The 23,121-nt window shown below is 42.8% G+C and overlaps 1 protein-coding gene across 4 annotated transcripts in view; it reads right to left on the bottom strand.

The window, feature by feature from the left end:
* The window catches only part of LOC137199794 (neuronal PAS domain-containing protein 3), a 373,346-nt gene that overhangs the window by 336,449 nt on the left and 13,776 nt on the right, over window positions 1-23,121 (bottom strand). For 2 of the 4 annotated variants that reach the window (XM_067614341.1, XM_067614340.1), the window contains exon 2: window positions 12,745-13,607. In XM_067614341.1, coding sequence (XP_067470442.1) covers window positions 12,745-12,941 — 197 coding nt within the window. In that variant the 5' untranslated portion in view covers window positions 12,942-13,607. Of the gene's footprint in view, window positions 1-8,648; window positions 9,507-12,744; window positions 13,608-23,121 lie in introns of those variants that run through there. The other 2 variants (XM_067614343.1, XM_067614342.1) reach the window with 1 other exon arrangement.

Here is a 23,121-nt window from a genome sequence, read left to right on the forward strand (position 1 = left end):
TTCATGAGGATTGTATCAATATGTGCGGCCCAGAAGACATTTTTCAAGCACACATGTTTTGTTTGGGAGAGATGATGACATCTAGCTTTTGCTCTTACGGGTGTTGAACGTAAGTATTTGGACAAAAGCATTTGCCACATTAATAATATGTATGTAATGTAATCTAGCTGCTCAGAACGATGTAACACTGCAGGATATTTCCTGATAAACAGCTGGTAAAAATATTTAGATGATGCTTTATGATGTTGCACCATAATTCTGTGTGTTTGTTCTGCTCTGAACTGGATGCGGTGGATGAAAAATCCAAGATGCATCACTGACAGCGGAAAGGTGAGAGTGTTCTCTCCTCTCATTGGTCGGATGTGTCTGGGGGGCGGGAGCGAGAACATGAACACAGGAAGTAGGTCTTGAAGAAGCTGCTATCTGCCCAGATATCAAGAAGACGAGGTACTCGGTTGTCAGTCCAGGTTGGACCTTGAATCTTTCTCCGTCTAGCTGCCAGCAACGTCAACATCCCAGCATGCAAAGCTGCAAGGAGGAAAACCAACCAGAGTCCCGTTAACAGGACTAAACAAGTTTGAGAATGATCTTAGATGATCAAAAACTGCAAACTCCAAAAATAAATCTCTTCTTTCAAGTCATGAGTTCCTTTATTTTTGCACACACACACTATACTGATTAATTTAAAGAAAATAACTTTATTAACATGACTGTTTATCAGAAACTACATCAACAAAACACCTTAAAAAAATCTCCCTTTTCACACTCAAGTAAAAGATTTGAAACTGCAACCAGCCTGAAACAAACAAACAAACAAACAAACAAACAAACACTCGTTCATTCATATCTGCTGGCTTTGGGCTATCAGGCAGGTGTTCCCACCCGCCTGCCTCCTCTGGGAAAGCTAACCAAGCACTCCCGCAGGCTTTAAGAGGCTCTTATCCAGCCTGCGGGTGAGTTTGATTCATCCTAACAGTCGTCCGCTGGTGAGAGCCAATCAGGTCGCTGAGTGATTCTCATCCACTCGTCTCTCTGCTGATCTCATATTTCAGCTCTTCAGAGATCATTTCCCTTTTTTTTCTTCAGTTCTCTACGTTTTTGTTCTGCATTAATTTTCCTCTTTTCTTTCCTTCTTTGTCTCTTGGTTTCTGCGCTCTCAATCGTTTCTTCTACTGTTTCCTCTTTTCTTCATCTTCCTCATTCTTAATATAGATCCCCATATTGAGCCTGATCTCTAATTATTTGTATGACAATTAATGAAGTTATTTAATATTCATACTCATAATAAGAACATGTTGCCTTATTCAAAAAAAAATTAAAAATATTTGGATTAAGCTGTTTCTATATGTGAGTTTCTTATAGAAGTATAATTATTATCTGCTACAGCTTCAGTGAACCTTCAATAGAAAGTTTCTTGATCATTTATTGAGCAAACATTTGCTGGTTGCTTCTCAAATGTGAAGATTTGAGCCTTTTCTTTGTCAGACATGATAGTAAACTGAATATTTTGGGGGTTTTGACTTTTTGGAAACATCACTGTTGGCTCTAAGAAGTTATAACAGATATTTTTCACTGTTTGAGGACATTTTATAACCAAAACGACTAATCAAGAAAGTAACAATCAGATTAAGCGATTATGAAAATATTACTTGCAGCCCTAAAGAGAACATAACGCTGTAAAATACAGTAACAGTCAAAAGTCTGGACACATCTTCCCATTGAAAACCTTTGACTGGTACTGTAGGTCTTCATCAGGGTTGAGATCTTGTGAGTTAAACGTGTCAACAGATGCTGCTGTTCTTCTTGGGAGGACAGTCTCCAACCAATCAGTGAACCTTCACACTCTGTATGAAAGTATCTGCATCTGCTTTGTTTCTCCACTCTCTTATTATTCAGGTTTTGTTTTAAACTTGTCACCTGTCTGTTGGTATTAGTTTGATGCTGCGACTGCACGCAGGTCTGTTTGTTCTACGTCGGGTGTCTGCATACACAGACGTGTTCATGCATGTTTCTTCATGCTTACGGTCCATGTGGTCATTATTTTGGCCAGCGCAGCCCCTTCATAGATGTAGGCAGTTTGACCAAATTTGCTGCCAAAATGCTGAATATTAAATAAATGACGTCACATGTCTCTATCAGTCTCCCTCCTAAACAAAATATACAAATCTTTCCTTCATTTTTTTGGTCCTTTTCCTCTGTTTTCCTTCATTCCACTCCATTTCATCCCCACCTTCATCATATAACACCTCCTCCTTTTATCTTCTTCTACTGTTTCTAATGCCTCTCTAAAGTCCCCCCCCCCCCCCCCCCCCTCCCCCCCTCCCCCCCGGTTTTCTCTCCCTTGCCGTTTCTCAGTCTCTCGTCCGGTCCTCCTCTCCATCATCTCTCCATCATCCTCCTCTCCAGAGCCGCTGTAGTGTACTGATAGTGGGAGCACTTGTGCAGTCGGCTATGAAGTCTGTCCTCCTCCTCCTCCTCCTCCTCCTCCTCTTCCTTCTACCCCCACTTCCTCTCTCTCTCTCTCTCCCTCTCTCTACCTGGAAATTAATTTGGTCTCCTCCAGATGCCTATCGGCGCTGAAATGCCCCCAGAAATAGATCCACAAACAGCAGCTCAGCCAAAACGCCGTCGCTGCTTGACAGCCTTTAGCAGAAATACACACACACACAGACACACACACAAACACACACACACACACACACACACACACACACACACAGGTTGGAGGGGGGAGAGGAGCAGATGGAGAGATGAATGGAGGGGAATGTAGGGATGGATGGATGTAAGCAGGGAGTAAATGGTGGGAGTATAGAAAGGTTGGAGGGAGAAGATGGATGGATGACGAGAGAAATTAATAGATGAATTACCTACAAATTTGTACACTTTATTGCCTAAACAAACCATCAGTTTTTAGATTGATTTCCTTCCTTCCAGGCAGTCATTGGTTTCTGTTCATTTCTATGAAAATCAGCTTGCAGTGACTTGAAACCTGCTACAGAGAGATAATCCATCACAATAAAACATTTAATCACCTTCTTTTTTTTCCTCTCGCTATCAAAGTTGAGGCATCATCACGTGTCGCAGTTACAAACAGGAGCTGTTCGTGGTGCGTTCAAGGACACATCTGAGATTTTACATTCAGCTACTCGTCAGTAAAAGCGACATCATCATGTTGTGATGTTGGTTTCTTTAAACTATTAAGATGATCTTTCTTTTTCCTTCACCGAGTAGTTTGTCGTCTGAACATCGTGACCATATAGGCAGCGAATCACAAGACGCTCAGCTATTCTCCTGATTGTTGACAACATAAACTCACCACAACGTCCATTTAAAAGGGATGTATCATGGTTTTTTGTGATTTTCTGTTCCAAAACTTGAGGTGAACGTATGTAAATGCTCCCTTCAAGTCAAAAGTCAGGGCTTCAACCTGCGCTGAACGCTTAGCTCATGATGACATCAGATTGTTCACACGCCAACAGACGGCCGTTCATTCGGTGATCTTTGTTGCTAAGGTTGTTCTTTGTTGCTAAGGTTGTTCTTTGTTGCTAAGGTTGTTCCGTGTTCGCGTCATCCTCTCGTATATCTACAGATGTATCTGAGAAGTTTATATTTGGAGTAAAGAAGGAGAAACAGAAATTAAATCCTGCTACTACAGTTTGTTTACGTATCCTCTGGAGCCGGAGGAAGCTGGCCAATCAGAACAGAGTGGCCTCATCGGGAGGCGGGCCTTAAAGAGACAGGAACTAAAACAGCCTGTTAGAGACAGAGGCTGAACTGAGGGGCTGCGTAAAGGACCAGCAGAAGATAAAAAGAACATGTCGTTATTTTTCTGACTTCAAGGACCTTGCAGCCACGAGGTTCTGGCTGGTCCCCAACATCTTTTTGACAACATCCAGAGTTGATAAATTACTTGGTGTGAATTCTCAGTAGTGACAAACAAGTCTTCCAAAGTAAACCGCAGAACACGTTGCAGGATCTCATTGTTTTTGCCCAGTTGAAGCGTTTTCTGATCCAACACATCTGTTTACAACATGACACCATTTGTCAGTTCTTTCCTGAACCCTAAAAAACACATTAAACTGTTTGATCTAAATTACCAGACAATTTCATGACACAAAGCCAAGGCAGAGTTTTTGATTTTCTTACTGTGATCCGGACTGGTTTCAGACAGAAACCATTATAAGTCGTCTGTGTGCAACAGCATCCTCACTGGGCTGTCACTGCAGCTTCTCCTCCACATTCTCAAACTATAAAAACATGTCAGCTTTTTTTAAAAAAATTCCCCTAAACTATCCTCCAAAAATCAGTTTGTGAATAAATCTGACACGAGCCTCTGAGCTCCGTGTCCTTTAGGAACCAGTCAGAGACAGAAACTGTCTTTCATCATCCGTATGAGCTGTTAAAAAAATCACCAGATTCCCTCGGAGACAATCTGAGAGAGTTTCACCCTCAGCAGGTGAGAGGAAAGGCCGAGGTAATATCAGGTAATAAGTCTGATCCTCGACAGCGTCAATTCAACTTCCTCCCGTCAGGTCACAACTTCCTGTCTCCTCACAGTTCAAGACAAATTAAAAAAAAGGATAAAAACCTCTTTGTAGCAGAATCTGTGAAAGTGAAAGGCTGGACAGCAGCGAAGTGTAATTTCAGCTCTATACATTTGACCTTTGACCCTCCGCCTGCTCTCTGCTCTTTAAACAGGACACGTATGCAAATAGCCGGCTGTTAATCTGCTGCTCTGCGTTGACCCGACGCCTCCGACTGCAGCCGTAGTCTGTTTAATCTACATGAAGTCATAAACAGTGTAACACTGTAATAAAACACATCTTTTTTATCCTTTATTTATTCAGGGAAGTTTCACTGAGAGGAAGCCTCTGTTTGTCGCAGGAACGCCTTAAATCACATTCACACAGTTACACACATTGACGCCTGGAAGCCGCCCAGTAAAACCACACAGTCTTAATCTGCCGCCCACTGAGCAGCTTCACTGGAGCGGTTTGAGATGAAGGGCCTTGCTCAAGAGCACCTCAGTGGTGGTGATGAAGGAGGGGGGAGTGCTGCTTTTTCCCGCTGGTCCTTAACTGGATGTTTAAAATATGAAAAAACAAAATATTTTCACAGCTTTTCAGGTTTGACTCAGTTTTGCTGCTTGTTTATAATATTACTTCCATATCTACAGATGTGATCTTTCATCCCATGATTATGTGAAGCAACATCAATTATGTTGTTGTACTTCAGCACAAAATCCCGTAAATTCTCTTCATGCACGCTGTTTGTTGGGAAAACGTCAGCGATGGTTTCCTTCAACCGTGACCTCGATCGTTCTCATCATATGTTTTAAAAGTCGCTGACAAACAGTCGAATTTCTTGTTTAGGTTTAAAGATTTCTGTTGGAGAAAGACGTTGCCAGTGAGCTCTAACAGTAGCAGCTGCTTTCACTATCCTGTGTAGCTGGATGTTACTGGTGGAGCTGATTTATAGTTCAGTTATTGGTTTTAAACGGTTGACTGTTGACGAGCCGTCACAACATCATGTGGGAGTGATGAGCAAAAACCAGTCTGTGTTTACTATATAACCCATTATCATCTTTCCATGTTACATGCAATATAAGCTTAAAACAAAGCCGGATTTTTAGTTGGACACCCGTTTGATTCAACGGGATAAATGTGATTTTATATTGTTGTAAATATTGAAATCTGACTTTGCAAGAGAACAGTCGAGTAATCCTGTTTACATTCTTTCATTCAGGAAACGTCGCCTCATAACGAGGAGAAAGTTTGTATTGAAACATCTCCGGTTCACAAAATATGAAAAAATCAAAGCTCACGTTGGCTAACAGCAAAACAGTGTCTGAGGAGCATAAAGCTCTCGATATGATGAGAAAGTGAAAAGTTATTAAAGCTTTCAGTGTCTTTGCTGACACGCTGCAGGAAAACATTCTGCTAAAAAGGAAAATAGTTGCAGGATTGATATTTATGAAGAGACAAAATTCAAGTTGCGTTTTATCTGACGTCTTGTGATCCAGACGGGAAATGTGAGTCTGTGCACTCGCACTTATATTCACACTCAGACCGAATGATCAGATGTGAATCAGGTCTGAAAGTCACTGCATCAACATCCCAGCTGTTGTCTGGTTCTGGTGCCTCTTCTTTGTCCCTACAGTGGGTTAGATTTATCTGGTTTCAAGATTTACTGGCGCAAACAAACACACGTCTGAGTCTTTCCAAATAATTACAGGCCTGCAGAAACACTGTGGTAAAAGATGCTGCGTTAAAAGACAAAAACAAAAATCAAAAGGATTTTGCTCAATAAGTCAAATGTAAGTCAAACGTTTCTCCAGAGTGAGGGTTTGTCAGAGCAGGTGTTGTGTTGTTAAACTGGAGGAAATAAAACCAGCGACATGACGAGCCGGCGAGGGCGGGGGGGGGGGGGGGTGGGGGGGGGGGGGGGGAGCGGTCGAGCAGAGAGACGACCTCAGTGAGCTGGAACCAAATTATCTGCTGCACCTTTTTCTTTATAACAATAGATGTTAGTGTCGAGGTTACAAAGAGGGGAAAGAACACACAGAGAGAGAGAGAGAGAGAGAGAGAGAGAGAGAGAGAGAGAGAGAGAGAGAGAGAGAGAGAGAGAGAGAGAGAGAGAGAGCATTTCATCATCCTCCATCCATCTGAATAACATCAGCTGACCAAACTGAAGTCAAACAAAATGACTAAAATGAATAAATAGAATTAATCAACAGCTTCAAACAAATCTGCATCATCATCCAGTGATGCTGTAATAAAGACATCAGCCTTGTTTTTAACTTAAAAAGCAGAAGTCACAGAATCCAAACAGCAGAAAATAAAAGTTACACTAATATGCAAAAGACTCAATAGAATAAAACAGAGAGCAGGAAACCCATCTGAAACAACAGTTTTGTTTCCACCAAATCAAATATATAAATATATAGAAAATGATACGTGTCCATTATCCACTAATTATCAATATCTCCCAGACTTGCAATAGAATAGAACAGTTATGTTTCAGCTCTAAATCAACAGGTGAAGTAATAAGGATTCTCCTCCAAGAACCAGTGGCCTTTATTTACAGTAATATGCAGAATAAAATGCAGAAAATCTACTGGAAATAACAGGCTGAAGATGTATTTTGAAATGTGTTTCAAATCAATAACATGCCAAATGCAGATAAGAAGAAATAAGTGTAGATAATAATCAATGTTGTCTGATTGCTTGTGATTCTAAATCAACAGGTGAACAAATAAAAAAATGTATTCCTGTCCAGAAAAACCACGTCTGATGTGCCGCATGTGTACAGAATGATAGTCAGGTGTCCTCTCTAAATCAATCAACAGGTGAAGAAACATATATTCCTATCATCAACCTGTGTCCATTATGTACAATTATATGCCATAGAATGAATAGAATAGAATAGAATAGAATAGAATAGAATAAAATGCAGAAGAGACACTCAGTCAATAACAAATGCAGACGAAACAGGAAGAAATACGAAAAGAAAAGAATCAAAGTTATCTGATTGCTCGTCATCTCTGAATCACCAGGTGGAAAAACAAACATATATATTTATATATATATATATTTATATATTTATATATCTCCATCCAGATGATTGTGTCCAACATAACCCATTCTGCACAACAGAATAAAACAGAATCATGTGTCATCTGTAAATCAACAGGTGAGGAAACAATCAACCTGTGTCAGTTCTGTACTGAATAGAGTAGAACAGGATGGATGGTGTCTGTGGTGTCTGTGGTGGGGAAGCATCATGTGCATGAATCCACTAGTTGAGCAGAAAACATTTGACATCCAGAAAACACAATTATTCATATTTCCACCCCTTAATTCCAAACCCCCCCCCCTAACCTTGACCCTCCACCTTAAAAATCACAGCCTCTGAACCGCCTCTGGGGTCACGCTCAGGTGGAGCTCTGTACAGGTAAATCCACGCACATCCTTCCACATAAAAAAACTTCCTGTTATTTCCTCTGAGCCACACACACACACACACACACACACACACACACACACACACACACAGTAGTACAGCAGTAGTACTCGTGCCCACACAAACACGAGCAGGTTTGTCATCGATGGATGCACATGTTTTCCTCGACGCTCACACACACACACACACACACACACACCTTGCTTGCTTGGAGCCAACACACTGCATGGCTTCCTAAACTGCACGCGCGCCCACGTGCACGTCAAGCTACACACACACACATACACACATGCACGAGCAAGTAAAGGCGAGAGACGACAGCAGGCAAAGCAAAGACTGTCCTCCGTTTCTCCCGAACAGTCAACCAACCGACCTGTTACCCCGCCACAAGCCTCTGATTCTCTCTCTCACACACAAACACACACACACACACACACACACACACACACACAGGCGCGCACGCACGCGGGCACGTACACCTCGACCCTCCTCTGGAAAGGGTAACAGCGTTCCTCCTGACACCTCCAGGCTCACAATAAAAACGCAAAGCGACGCGGAACAGCCGGCAACCCGCCGGGCTGCCGGTTCGTTCAAACCCGCTTGTGTGCAGCTGTAAACATGCAGTGAAGGAGGAGGAAGAGGAGGAAGAGGAGTGTGTGCAGGAACAAAAATCCAAGCCCCGTTACCGTTCTCTCCGCGTCGGGTCCTGCTGGATGCTCGGCTTGGTGGGCGCCATCTTCCTGCAACAATTATTTGATTTCTTACTTTCTGTTCTTTTTTTTCCTCTTTTTTTTTTCTCCCCTCAGATTTATGTGGACGCGGAGCCGCGGCGGTGCGCTGCGCCCTGACAGCAATGCGTCATGGTCGGTGTGTTAAGACAAAGCCATGTCCGTGTGTGTGAACGTGTGAGTGTGTGTATGTGTGTGTGTGTTTGAGCGTGCGTGCGTGCTGTGCTGTGCTGTGCTGTGCGTGCGTCTCGTGCTTGTCTCTCTCCTCCGCCGCCGCCGCCGCCGCCGCTGCTCAGCGTGGAAACAACGGGCGGTGGAGGCGAAGGCAGGGACCGGGCTGCAGCAGCAGAGGCATGCCGAGCGAAGTGAGGGGGAACCTGGGGGTGGATGCCTCTCAGATCCCGCTGTCTCTCCCCTCTCTGTCTCTCTCTCTCTCTCTCTTCACACGTTTCGGTTCTGGCACTACAGAGGAATTTCCTGCATGCGCTCCGGGAGGAGGAAAAAAAAAGCAAAGCAGGCGCGTCAAATCTTTACATTCTCGTCGCCGCTGCAGCGTCTCTATATCCCCGTTAAAATCCCCGCGGCGGAGCGTCGCTCGGCGGTCAGAGTCTCTGTGGTTTTTCGGAGCATTTTTCTCTCCTCTTTGCTGCTCACAGGGAAAAAAGAAGGGACACCACAGATCTCCGGTATTTTCTCCAGCCCCGGCGCAACAACGCCACTCAGTTGCAGTTGGAGTCAGTTTGTGTGTGTGTGTGTGTTTGTTTTTTTATTTAATTCTCCCTCTCTTCCTGTATTACAGGTTGCACCGCGGGCTTATTATCCAATTTTTTAACCATCACAAAAAACCACCACCCAGCATGCGCGAGGAGGGAGGGGGGAGGGGGGGGTGATGGGTGATTTATTTGGATGGTTGCCCTGTAAATCAGATCTATGCACCTCCACACACACACACACACACACACACACACACACACACACACACCCTCCTCTCCTCTGCTCTACTCTCTTTCCTTCCTTCAGTGTCACAATAAACACATCACAGCAAATGTCTCACTTCAAATTACAAATTCAGCAACTAACTTTTCTAAACTGCTGTTATTTTTTTTTTGTTTTGTTTTTTGTGCACATTCCAAAAAGCCTCGCTCATGTTTTGGTGTTTGCATCTGCATGTTTGGGATTCTTATGAGCTTCTAAATGTGAACAAAACTCCTCCTTTCATCTCCAGAAATCTAATTATTCTGCTCACTTTTTATATTTTAGGCCACTAAAATATATTTTCCTCCAGGCTTTGATGTTTGTACGTCAGCGATGGCTCATTATCCTCCAACAGAAACTACCGACTGCTTCTTCTTTCTCTCTCTCTCTTTTTTTTTTTTCTCCTCAACATTCATTTAAATTCCTCCTTTTTTTTTAATGTATAATTCATTGTAACCTAATCGGTGTGCTGTGTGATTAACCCCCAGGCTGCAGCCCTGGAAGCTGAAAAGCCTCCCTCTCTATACCAATGACCTGTCAAGGTCAAAGGCATGCTGGGTATTCTCCACACAAACACGGGGTTACAGGCGGTGCTGTGGTGGAAAATAAAGACTGGAGAGGAGAAGCGTGACCTCCAGCCCCCGATCGTCATGAGCCCGCCGCCCGCCGATCAACGCACGTGTAGTTATGTATTCAGGAAAGGCATCGACGTGTGCTTCTGCCTCATCATGCTCAGCAGTTTGACAGCAGATGCTGTGATTTACTGCAGAAATTCTGATTCATTTCACTCTAAAAATGAAGCTAAATAAAAATATTTGCATTAAAAGTGAGTCGGAATAAACTGACGTTGGTCTTTGCTGCTTCTCTGGTTGCCGTCCGTGCATGAAAAAGACACACAGTGCAATTCAGAAGCAAGGAAGGTGCTGGCTTTTTGGTCACATGACAAGCTGAAAGGTCACAGATTTGACCCCCAGCAGCAGCAGAACCGCACTGACATCAGTGAAAAGGTCCAAACATCACCTTCCTTTTCTCCACCTCAGATGAGTTTTTGGGGATTTAAATTTAAAGATATTTTAGGTTAAATCAAAGCACAGGAGTCGGTGGTTTTTCTGCTCCGACTGTGAGCGTCTCTGAGCCGAGACGGCACCGGCTCACTCCTGATTCGATTTTAACCTCGTCCAGCGGCGCTGAAACAAGCGCTCCCTCCGTTCTTTGCGGATGAGGTTTGGCTGCTCTTTCTCTCTCTCTCTCTCCATCTCAGCTCTGCTTACTGAGAGCAGTCAAACGGAGGCGACGTGGATAATGGAGCGTAATGTATAAACATATTAGCTCCCAGCTGTTTGTTGGGGGAAACATTATGTATAGAGAGAGAGAGAGAGAGGGAGAGGGGCAGCGAGACGATGAGGGGTGATGAAGACGCAGGATCTGAGGACGGACGGGGAGATTTTTTTTTTTTTTTTTTTTGAAATGTCCCGTTTGGATGAAACGAGGCTCTGCGGCTGTTAGAGATCCGCGCACAAATAATCAAACCGTTCCTGGTGAAGTTCGGCTTTGAAACGGAGGCCTGTGTTTCAAACCGGCTGTTCCCAAACTGGGGTCTGGGGGGCCTTTTAAGGGTCCTCAAGAGAGTTCTGTCGGGTCCCCCAGCTGCCAGATGATGACATAGTTAAATTCCTGCAGGTTTTATGTCAGAGGAAATGATCCGAGAACACGTCAAAGTCTAATCCTCACCTCTCCATATGGATGCAAACATACAGTCCACTGCAGCCAGGGTGTATGTGAGCCCAGCAGCCCTGCTTTAAATAACAATACGGCCCTTATTCTCTCCGTATTTGTTGCTTTAGAGGGCTAAGACGCTCTCAGTGCACTCGGAGAGGCCCTGGCTGTGATTTATGTCGTGTTTGCTCCCCATAGCTTTTAGACTTTACACACACATTCATAATACGGAGAGTTTTCTGGTAATAAGGCGAGAATATGTTTGTGTGTGTGTGTGTGTGTGTGTGTGTGTGTGTGTGGTATGTTTGGGCCCCCCCACGGCTCCAGATGATTAGAAAAAACAACCCTACTGAGCGTCCGGACAGGGAGGCAATCATTTAGATTCAGAGTGGAGGAGAAATAAGGAAATAACAGGGGGGTGGATGGAGTGAATTGTCACCAGAAAAAACAGGCTGGACTGGAGGAGCCGCGGCTTCATGACCAGCTGGAAAACACCCACATTTCTCTTTTTCTACTGAAATAACTCATTCCTCTATTTTCTATAATTTACCTCCTCTGTTTCCACTGAATTAGCAGAACCTCATGCTGGTTTTTTTCTACTGAAATACCCGGACTTCTCTCCTCTATTTCTGCTTCAATAGTTGAACTTCACTCCTCTATTTGGTTCTGCCATTCCTCCTCTGCCGCCTCATCCTTTCCGTCTTTGCTGAACACGCCACTTCTCTGCCTCTTCTCACAAACACTTGTGCGCACAACTCGCTTAATAATACCAAAACCGAAATGTGGATATTGGATTTTATCCTCTTGCGTGGCATAAAAGTAACCAGATGCTCCTTTCCTTTTCAGAAGAAAGAGGGAAAAACTGAAAATAAAAAAAGGCAAATTACTGAGAAAAAAGGCCACATTTTGTGACATTTATCACCCGCATAGACCCTCACTGATCACGGTTAAACTCTCTCCATCCAGGTTTACGCATAAAGGCTGATGGAGCTGCACGCTGGGGTTATGGATGATTTTGAAAGCTTTGATATAAAATACCAACTGATAGCTAAATATCTTTAAAAACAATATCAAACAAAAAGTGTCCACTGAGTTAAAGATGCCCAACTGTACCTGAACATAGAAATGTCCTGTGAAGAAGATTTATGATAGATTTTAGTGCAATAAAAAGGAAATATCTTTGGAAAATTATACTAAAATCTCCATGAAAACTCACGTTCAAGGACCAAAAAACACACCAAATGAATATTAAAGTGTTTTTCCTTCAGTGTGGATGTGCGCACTTTTCTTAAATTTAGATTAAACTAATTTTCTATCCCACACCAGTAACGCTACAGGTCGTTTTCTGCAGCTTCCCACATACCTTTGCTGGTAGGCGGTGATTCCCTGCACGCTCTGCGGGGTCCCGTTCGTGGCTCCGGGGACCGGCACCGGCACCCGACCCACCGGGGGTCCGGTCACCATCCCACCGCCTCCGCCGCCTCCTCCGCCTCCACCCACGGCTCCTCCGGCAGCCGAGGCTGTCACCTGGACGCTGAAATCCGGGAAGATCCTGATCATGGTCCCGGCTGTCTCCGATGCGCTCCCGCCTCTTAGTTTAACCTCCGGTTCTTTCTCCCAACACAGAGCAGTCACCGATCACTGGGATCAATAGACGTATCGATTCAGTAAATGAAGATGAGCAACAACCTTTCTTTTTGTTGTCTTTTTATTCTTCTTTTCTTCTCTAACCTTTGGATATAACTCTCAAGCAAATCCGGATCATGGTCCCGGTCTCTCCGGTGCGCAAAACAAACAGTCACCAATCAATGGATCAATAGATGAGCGGGATTAGTTAATGTATATTGCACGAGCAGAAAAGATGATAAACCTTCTCCTTTATTATTTCTTCTTTCTTTTCTTCTTGGCGGCTCTATCCTTCACAGATAAACCCCGTGCAGCTCCGGATCATGGTCCCGGTGTCTCCGGTGCGCGCGGGCTCCCCCCTTCTCTTTCTTCCCACTCACCAATCAATGGGATCAATGGATCAGTGGATCTAAGAGGTGATTATTTCACCGATTAAAGACAGAGGAACAGTCTTGTCTGATGTTGTTGTTTCCCGGTGCAGGAGCTCCGGACTCTAGGCGGGCACCGCCGCCGGCTCTCCATCCGAGAAAGGCATCCCGTCCCCGGCCATCCTCCTCCTGGTGTGTGCCTGGTCGGTGGGTGTCTGTGGGAACAGCGGACCTGGAGGAGAGCAGTCAGTCGGTCAGTCAGTCAGTCAGTGAGCGTGCGGCTCTCAGCAGCACGAGCTCGGCAATGACATTGGTGTGATACAGCAGCGGCGGCGGCGGCGGCAGTGTGTGTCGGTATGTCGGCGAGCGCCTGCGTGTGGTGTGTGTGCGCATATGTGTGTTCGCGCGCGCGCGTGTGTGTGTGTGCTGTCCTCTGCGCTCGAGAGAGAGCGAGAGAGAGTTAGAGAGAGAGAGGGGGAGAGAGAGAGAGAGAGAGAGGGAGAGAGAGATTGACTGATAGCGCTGTTTGTTCAGCGGGAGGACATTTCCTCTGGCTTTATTGTGCGGAATAACGCAGCAGCCATAAAGTGGACTTTTATTCAAAGGCAACACCGATAATAAAGAGTCAGTTTTATCCCTTCTATGTCTCTTAGCCGCGTCACAGTGTATTTCACCTCATACAAAGTCTTGAGAATTGACCTGAAACGTTAAATAAACGCACAAACTTTCACCGAAGGCAAAACGGGATGATGGGAGTTTAAAACGCAACAAAGCTTCAAACTGCAAACAGATTTCTCAACGTTTCACACCCGCGTTTTTACAGCGTTTCCAAAAAAGAAGAGTAAAACTCTCGGGCAGACTTCACCGCTTTGCGCGTAAAGCACCACGTCCGTAACATACGCGTTCAGCTCCAACAGCTCCATTAAAAGTGTCATGTTTATGCTCACAAGAAGTGAATATCTGATCTATTTCAGCCTGAAGAATTTAAATACTCCCGAGGTTGTTTTTATAGCAGCTTACTTTGGGGATGGAGATGGAAAGTTGCAGGTTTTTTTGTGCCAAAAAGACGCATGGAGCCAAAGTTAGAGTTGTGACAGTTTGGTTAAATGAGTGAAGTATGTTTGAGAGAAGAGTGTTTTCATCATCAGGTCCTCTCTCTCTCTCTCTCATCTGATGTCTGTACAGCTGAAGCCGCTCTGCTCTCCTCCTCTCTCCGCTCACTGGAGCTCCGTGTGTGATCAGACTCCCGAATAAAGTCATATTCACACACACACTCTCTCTCTCTCTCTCTCTCTCTCTCTCCGCTGTCTCCTCCCCTTTCTCTCGCTCACTCAACCTCCCCCCCACCTCCTCACCCCCACCTCCTCTCTCTATAATGTACACTCAAACTCTCTCCCTCTTTTTTCACTCAACACAATTGAACACAATCATTTCTCTCTTTTATTTCCTCCCACCTACTTCTGCCACTTACTCGCTCACAGCTACTTTATTTAATTTTAATCAAAGTAATATGTTTTGCTGAGCTTAATGAAACAAAATAATAATGATTATATATATATATAATAATTGAATGGTTAGTAGTAGTTGTGGCAGTGGCGGCTCAGTAGTAGCTACTAGTAGTTGTTGTTGTCCAACAATCTAATAAATTCAGACTTTACACGAAAAGGAAAGTATATCTCAGTATATACCTCCTGTAAACAGAAATCTTTAAAATGAAATGACAAAATAGTTTGTAACTGTTCTCCTGAACAACAACTTTAAAGGACGGGTTCACAGTTTTTCAAGTGCTTCTTAAACCAACAGTCAGGAGCCCAAATGAACAGTGAAACCTGTTTTTCTTGCTGTAATCATTCCTCCTGTTCATACTGACCATTAGAAGATCCCTTCATAATGACCTTACAATGGAAGTGATGGAGGACAAAATCCACAGTTCTTCTGTAGAAAAAAAATGTATTTAAAAGTTTATCTGAAGCTAATATGAAGCTTCAGCGTCCAAATGAGTCAAATCAAGTAGATATCTTTCAACGTTAGTCTTTTTAGTGCCAAAGTTCCTCTTTTTGTTGCTATACTTCCACCTGCAGCTCAACAGGGAAACACAAAGAGGGAATTTGATGCTAAAAAGACTGTAAATGTGTCAGATATCCACTTGATATGACTAACTCAGACTGCTGAAGCTGAATATAAGCTTCACAGAGACTTTTAAATGACTGTGTGGACACACTGTGGATTTTGGCCTCCATCACTTCCATTGAAAGAACATTTGAAGGATCTTTTAATATCCAGTATGAACAAGAGGAATGATTACAGCGAGGAAAACCTCTTTCACTGTTACTATGGACACCTGACTGCTGGTTTAAGACACACTTGAAAAATTTTGAACATATCCTATTAAGTGTTTTCTGATCTGAGGCTCCTATCAGTAGAAGCCAATCAGTCTCTAGATGTCAGTCCGTAAATGGGACCAATTGTGCTTTTCCTTATTTTCAGTCTGTTTTTTTCTACTTTCAACCCGAGCCGACGAAACCAACATTGACTGTCAGCAGAAAAAACAAGAGGAGAATAGATCCTTGTGGTTTTTTTGACAACAGGAATCATAATTCCTACTGACACAAGAGGTCTTTGTCACTTGAATGTAAACATACAGTATATCGTTATCGGACGTTGGCTGAAATGACCAATACTGTCATTTTTCTTAAGAAGACAGTCGCTACAAGTCACACTTTGAAAAATCCAGAAAGTTGCTGGACAAGTGAGATTTTATTACTGACTTTGAAAATAGTTTCACAGATAATCTCATCTCAAGGTCAACTAACAAGCTTTTCTAGAGCTTTCAACCACACAGAAATAAAGCATAAACATACAGACATAGAACTAAATAAAGAAAATAGAAAAATGATGCAAAGGCAAGTCTAAACAAATGAGTCTTGAGCTGTTTTTTACAGTTGTCCACATTGTCCACAGATCTTACATCCAAAGGGAGAGAGTTCCAAAGTTTAGGAGCCAGTCAGAACCTGGTTCATAGTGACACCTAATTTTCTTATGGATGACTTAACTGACGAGGTAAGAGACACAAGACCATCCCTTATCTCAGGGACAAGACTAGGAGAGGCAGGAATAAGGATTTCTGTTTTGTCTGCATTTAGATGTAAGAAATTATCTGCCATCTAGTTTTTTTATAGTGTTTAGGCACTTATTTAAAACTGACAATTTATGTTTTGACATATAATTGAATGTCATCTGCATAGAAGTGATAGGAGATACCTTTAAAGCGCCTTATTATCAGTCCAAGGGGAAACACTATACAAGGCAAACAGGATAGGACCAAGGACTGAACCCTAGGGAACACCACACTACAGAGTTTCAGATGAGGAGGCAAAATTGCCAACAGAAACTGCAAGATTCCTATCAGAGAGGTAGGAAGAGAACTCAAGCAAGATACGGTGGTCCACAGTGTAGAAAACCTGCACTGAGATCCAACAGCACCAACACCAAACATTCTCCTGCATCTCCATGCATCAAGATATTATTCAAGACTCTCAGAACAGCTGTTTCTGTTGAGTGCAACTGGTGGAAGCCAGACCCTAACTATTCAAAGATCATCTATTGCAGTTGTGAGCTGCTTAGCAAACACTTTTCTAAAATTTAGGATACAAAAGGCAACTTGGAGATGGCCCTGTAACTGTGACTAGAGAAGGATCAAGGTTAGCTTTTTTAAAAAGTAGTTGAATAACAGCTTGTAAGGACACGGCCAGATAGAGCCAATGACATTTTCAAAAAGGAGATGTTGGTAAAATGTCAAGGCGGCAAGAGGAAGTTTTCGTACGATTGATCAAATTAATAAGATCTTGGAGTGTTACTGGAGAAAAACTCTCTAAGATTGTAGGCCGAGAGGAGCACGAAATAGGGGGAAAGGTGAGAGGACAATGTTTGATCTTATATCATTGATCTTGCCCACAAAGAAAGACAGAAATTTGTTACATTCTTCACTTGAAAACATTGGAACAGCAGGTGATGCAGGAATTACAATATTACTAATAGGGTCAAATAAAACTTTTAGATTGCGCCGATTGTTAGACACAAGATCAGAGAAGTAGGTAGCTCTGACATCTTTCACCATATTATTGAAAAATAGCGGACGTGTAGTCGGGTGGATTTCCATAGGCGCTCGACTCTTTAGAGAGCGAATATTGTCATTTATCTGAGGGACTTGATCAAAGGAGCTGATATAGTTTTAATAGGGGCTACTTTATCCAGTGCTAGAAGGCAGTGTTCATTAAAAGATTGCACCAAGTAGTCAACATCACTGCATAACAGAGTCTAAATGGAAAGTTAACAGCAGAAAGGTCGTTGAGGAAATCAAATAAAATATAGTTGTGATCGGTAATAAAAAGATCGTCGGAGAATAAAGAATCAATATTCGAACCAAGAGTAAAAGCAAGGTCCAGAGTAAAAGGATTAGTACATCCAACTTTAATCATTTGAATTTTGAAAGAAGAGAATGATCCAGTGCTCACTAAGCGACATACGAAGGGGCTTCTGAACACCGCAGGAAGTCCTCCTCTGTGGCCAGAAAGTCTGGGCGAGCTGATAAAGGTGTGATCCTTCAGGCAAAGCTCGATGAGAAGGCCGAGTTCCATATCATCACCTTCCTAAAATAAAGGCCCAAGTCATTTTTTGACAAAAACGATTTTTTTCTCTAAATCATCTCCTCATGATGCCACCTCTGGTAAAATCGCCCACATCCTCAGTTGAACAGATCATGCGATTCTACGTAGCCCTGTAGTATAACAGCCTATGTGAAGAGTGTGACTAAATCATCATATTGTGTAGTTATTTAGTCTTTTTATTCAGTGTTTTTAGTCAGCATTTTAGTCAGCTAAATAGCTAAGTCCATGAAGCATTTAGCAAAGAGTGGAAAGGCTCCAGAATCTGTGGCTGTTCTGTTAACTCTTTTCTGCCTTTTAAACAATATTTCATCTACAGTTTGTGTCTCATTTTTTCCACATTACATGATCTAATTGAAAAAGATTTGAATACCATATTGTAATCTAACAGCTAGAAATTATGTGTATAACTATAATATTATAAAGGATCCTCTTTACTTTTGTGTTTTTATTTAATGAAAATCTCACTTGAACATATTATTAGTAATCATAACATCATTTGACCGTTATTATAGTAGCCTGTTGTGCAGTGTCTAGAGGCAGCTTGTGCACACCGTGATGATTATTTTGTGTTTTCTGAGAAACCTGGAAAAATGACATAGGCCATTATTTTAGGAAGGTGACGATATTCCTCTGCCAGGTTTCAGTCAGGAACAGAAAAGTCTAATTTCTTAAATGAGACGAGATCATTTAGCAAAAAAACAATTTGTTTGCTATGGAGAGAGCATTTAGTAGCACCATTCTGAGAGGTGTAGAGACCCGGCTATCAACAGGGGAATCCTGGGACACACCCTGCCCCAGGGTAGGGGGGGGGGGATGGGGGGCAGAACTCTGTGAAGGAGATGGAGGTTCCAGGAGGGTGTGATGGATGTAAACAGTCAGTCACATGGAGAGGACTGTACGGCATGCTGCAGGTTAGCTGCTAGCATTCGGCTACCCAGCTTGTTGGGGTGGACTCCGTCAGTCCTGAAAAGGGAGAAACGATCCCAAAACAGATTGTCAATGAAACCTATATTGTGAGCTCTGCAGGCGGACTGGAGCCAAGGGTGGAGGCTGAGGATTCTGCTGAAGCGCCCTGCTCAACGGGCCAGAGTGGGAATAGGTCCAGAAATATAAACAGACTTTCCACAACTACTTAAAAAGTTAAAAATGACGTTAAAATAATTTTTTGGTCAGCTCAGACTGCTGATGAGCTGCATCATTTGTCCCCACATGAACGATTACTCATTTGGCAGAAAATGGGAGTGAGAGCAGCAGCCCTGAGAGCTTATATAGGATGACAGGGACCATGGAAGCAGTGTGTAGCTGCATGGAAAAAAAAACAGATATTCCTGATTCTGGAATCCCCAACTATTAGTGGTTGGGGAGAAGAGGGGATGAGGAGATGACAGCTGTGGTTTCTCATGGCAGGAGAATGCATGAACTGTTTCCACAGTGCATGCCAAAGTCACCAACTGAGGATGGGGTGTCTGAGCAGGCAAGTGTTGTGGTGGGGCAGCAATATCCAACCTGTGAGAGGATTTCCCTGCCGGCTGAGGACACAGAATACTTCCAGAGCTTCTGATCACTGCCTCTGTCAAGATCTTAAGACAGGAAGAGGAGGTCATTTCTTGAGATGAGGGCTGTTGATTTGGCTTCCCAGAGGAATGGCGAGCCACCTGAACGCTGCTAGCCAACAGTGGAGAAGAAGTTTGCAGTGTCAGCAGGCACTATTTTCGGATCAGAACAAGTCGGAACCGCAGGAAGATCAGCTGAGTGGACCAGAGTGTTGACAGACAGGGTCGTCTGAGTGTCTCTTGTGACCACAGACGACCCACTTCGGACCAGGATAAGATCCCTTTATAATGAACTTACAATGAAGTGAATTGTTGAGCTGCAGTGGAAGTAAAGTAATAAAAAGAGGAACTTTGGCACTAAAAAGACTGTAACGTTGAAAGATATCTACTTGATTTGACTCATTTGGACGCTGAAGCTTCATATTAGCTTCAGATAAACTTTTACATTTAAAAATGTTTTGCACAGAAGGAGGACTGTGGAATCTTCTAACGGTCGATATGAACAGAACGAATGATTACAGCAAGAGAAGCATCATTTGGGGACCTGACTGTTTTAGGACAGACTTAAATTGTGAACCTGCCCTTTAAATATACAACTAGTTCAGTGACAGAAACATACACAACAAATGCACTAAATCCTTGTATGTGGGTTAGCTATCATGCTAGCCGACGGCTAGATAAGTAAGCTAATTAACTAACTTGCTAAACTTCTCGAAGCCTCTCTATAAATGGATTTAAAAAAAAGACATCACTGACATTTATTTTGTTCCTTCAGTTCCCTCACTCGCAGCTCTGCCACTGAGACAAGTTTGCAGAACTAAAACTCTAATTTGCATCCTGACATTTTCAGCACAGGGAATCAAACCCCCAACTCTGGTGGTTTTAGTGCTTCCCTGCTCCTTATTGAGCTACGCAGGACACATTTTCAATATCTCATCCTCCTCTGGACCCGCAGAAACCCCTGCAGGACCCCTGCAGGGACTCTGAGCCTCACTTTGAGAGCCCCTAATAACCTACAGTTCTTGTCTGTCGACCGAAACAAAGCATTGCACTAATAAAACGTCCCAATTGAGCTGATTAAATACCAATAAAAACACACAGCTCGCCACTCTGCCAGCCTGCAGTCTAAATTGGATCGCAGCTCTAACCAGCAGCTCCTAATGAAAACCACCGCTGCAACCCAGAACCCAGCCTCGCTCTCTCTTCTTCTACTACTCCCTCTCTCTCGCTCCCTCTCTCTCTCTCTCTCTCTCTCTCTGTAATGAAATCAAATGAATTGGACTGGAGGTTTCAAGGGAGACATGCTGGACCCCCTTATAGAATTAGGACTGAAATGTGTGTGTGTGTGTGTGTGTGTGTGTGTGTGTGTGTGTGTGTGTGTGTGTGTGTGTGCATGTGTATGTGTCCCTGTATTTTCTAAGTATGACCACTAACTCATGATGCGTGTGTGTGTGTGTGTGTGTGTGTGCATTACGCATTTGACATAATATGCATTTGCCTCTGCAGAGTGTGCACTTTTTTTTTTTTCTATGTGTGCATTCATGTGTGTTGCTGTTGTGTGTGTGTGTGTGTGTGTGTACTGGATGTGTGTGTTTGTGTGTTTACATTACAGGCTGTGTGTGCTGGCTGTATTAGTGAGCTGTGACCAGGTAAAGTACAGCAGACAGAATCAGGACAGTCAACCTGCTGTTATCCCTCAGGACAACACACACACACACACACACACACACACACACACACACACACACACGCACGCACACACACACATCCTGTGCTCCAGCAGCAAAACAACAAACACTTTCTCACACTGTACTTTCTCTTTGTATTGTGGTGCGTTCAGGTACAAATAGAAGTCACCTATTTTTTTTTGGTCCTTAGCACCAAAAGCGATTTCACTGATTGTCTCTTTCTTGAGTCTTGATTCTTAATCGTGTTTATTTATTCTTAGATGAAATAGTTCCTGATTTAAATCAAAATGTTGCTAAAATTAGACTGTATTTTATTTAGGCAAAGTTCCTGTATGGCTGCTTGTGATTAGACAGCATTTAAACATGTAACTTGTCTTAATTTAAAACAAATGAAGCAGGTGCCCCTCAACTCCTTAAAGCAAACTAAGATGAAAACCAGAGACGACAGCTGCTTATTTTTTCTCTTATCTTAAATTATCTTAAATTAAATTGACCATCAGCCTTAGTTTAGATTTAGATTAATGCTTTTATAAATAAAAAGCCAATTCCACTGATGTAGGTTTCACAATATGGTTGAAGCATCCAGATAAAGCTGTTAAGTGGAATTTGATTTAAGTTTTGTCCAAAAATCACTGTAGGAATCAAAAAAGCAGCCCCATAACCATGACAACAGCAACGTTATCGGACGATTCTGCAAAACCACAGATCTCGTGAAATTATAATAATATAATGTTTTTAAAATTCTGTCTTTCTAAAATATCTTTGCATGATAACTACAGTACACTGTGGTTAATGTTAGGAAAATATTGTGGTTACAGTTAATGAAAAATAAAACATAAATTGCAGGTCTGTGAAGGTATGTGGACTCCGGAGTGACCCGACCTCCACGTACTCTTTGCTTTGTGACATATATCGCACCCTACTTCCTGATCAATAGCACTGGACATTAATCATGTGTTAAAAGTGTGGAATCAATCAATATGAACCTGATTCCTGTAGAGATTCTGGGCTGAAAAGTGTTACTTTACTTAAACTCATATCAAGGCAAATATTACAATATTTTAAAGTGATATCCGGCTCTTTATTTCTACTGACGCTTTATCCAGGGTCAGTAGAAAAACACAAATGCAGATTCACTGCTGGCAGCACAAACTGAGCCGATGACGCTCCGCTCTAATTACAAGTTTTGAAACTTGAGGAAGAAAACTGTAATTATCTCGAGTTGTCTGACTCTGTTTTAATGTACAGAGACCACGGAGGCAGAAAGAAGAGACAAAATGGAGTCAGGGTCATGTGATAAATGTCATCTGAAGAAAAAAAAACAATAAATTTTTACTCAGGATTCAAACTTGTAACATTTAATGTTGCGTCACAAAAAGGGAAATTTACACAAATACAGCAAAACTAAAATTGGCTTTCACTGTACCTGAACGTAGCATCACAAACATGCACTCTCATAGCGTCAGTATGTTCATCCACATGATCGCCCATACACTCTCTCTCTCTCTCTCTCTCTCTCACACACACACACAAAGCCACCGTCAGCTGTCATCACTTTTTCTGACTTGCTGTAAAACACAACAAAAGTCAATAATTCCCTGTCATGTCTCTCTAAATCCATTTTGGAAGCAGCCTGTCATCTCTGCAGACGCGAGCCTTTCTATCAAGCCGACCATCAGTCCGTTAAAGATCACATGTCTCTGTTTTCTCATTTATTATTATTTTTTTTCGTCTTTGTGAGAGACGGCAGATGACAGAGAAATGATCAGTTTTCGTTATGGAAATCGGACTGCAGAGACAGTTGTGTTTTCAACGAGTGATGATTGGAAACTATCAGA

This window comes from Thunnus thynnus, chromosome 16, assembly GCF_963924715.1.
Source record: "Thunnus thynnus chromosome 16, fThuThy2.1, whole genome shotgun sequence".
In the NCBI taxonomy this organism is placed as follows: domain Eukaryota; kingdom Metazoa; phylum Chordata; class Actinopteri; order Scombriformes; family Scombridae; genus Thunnus; species Thunnus thynnus.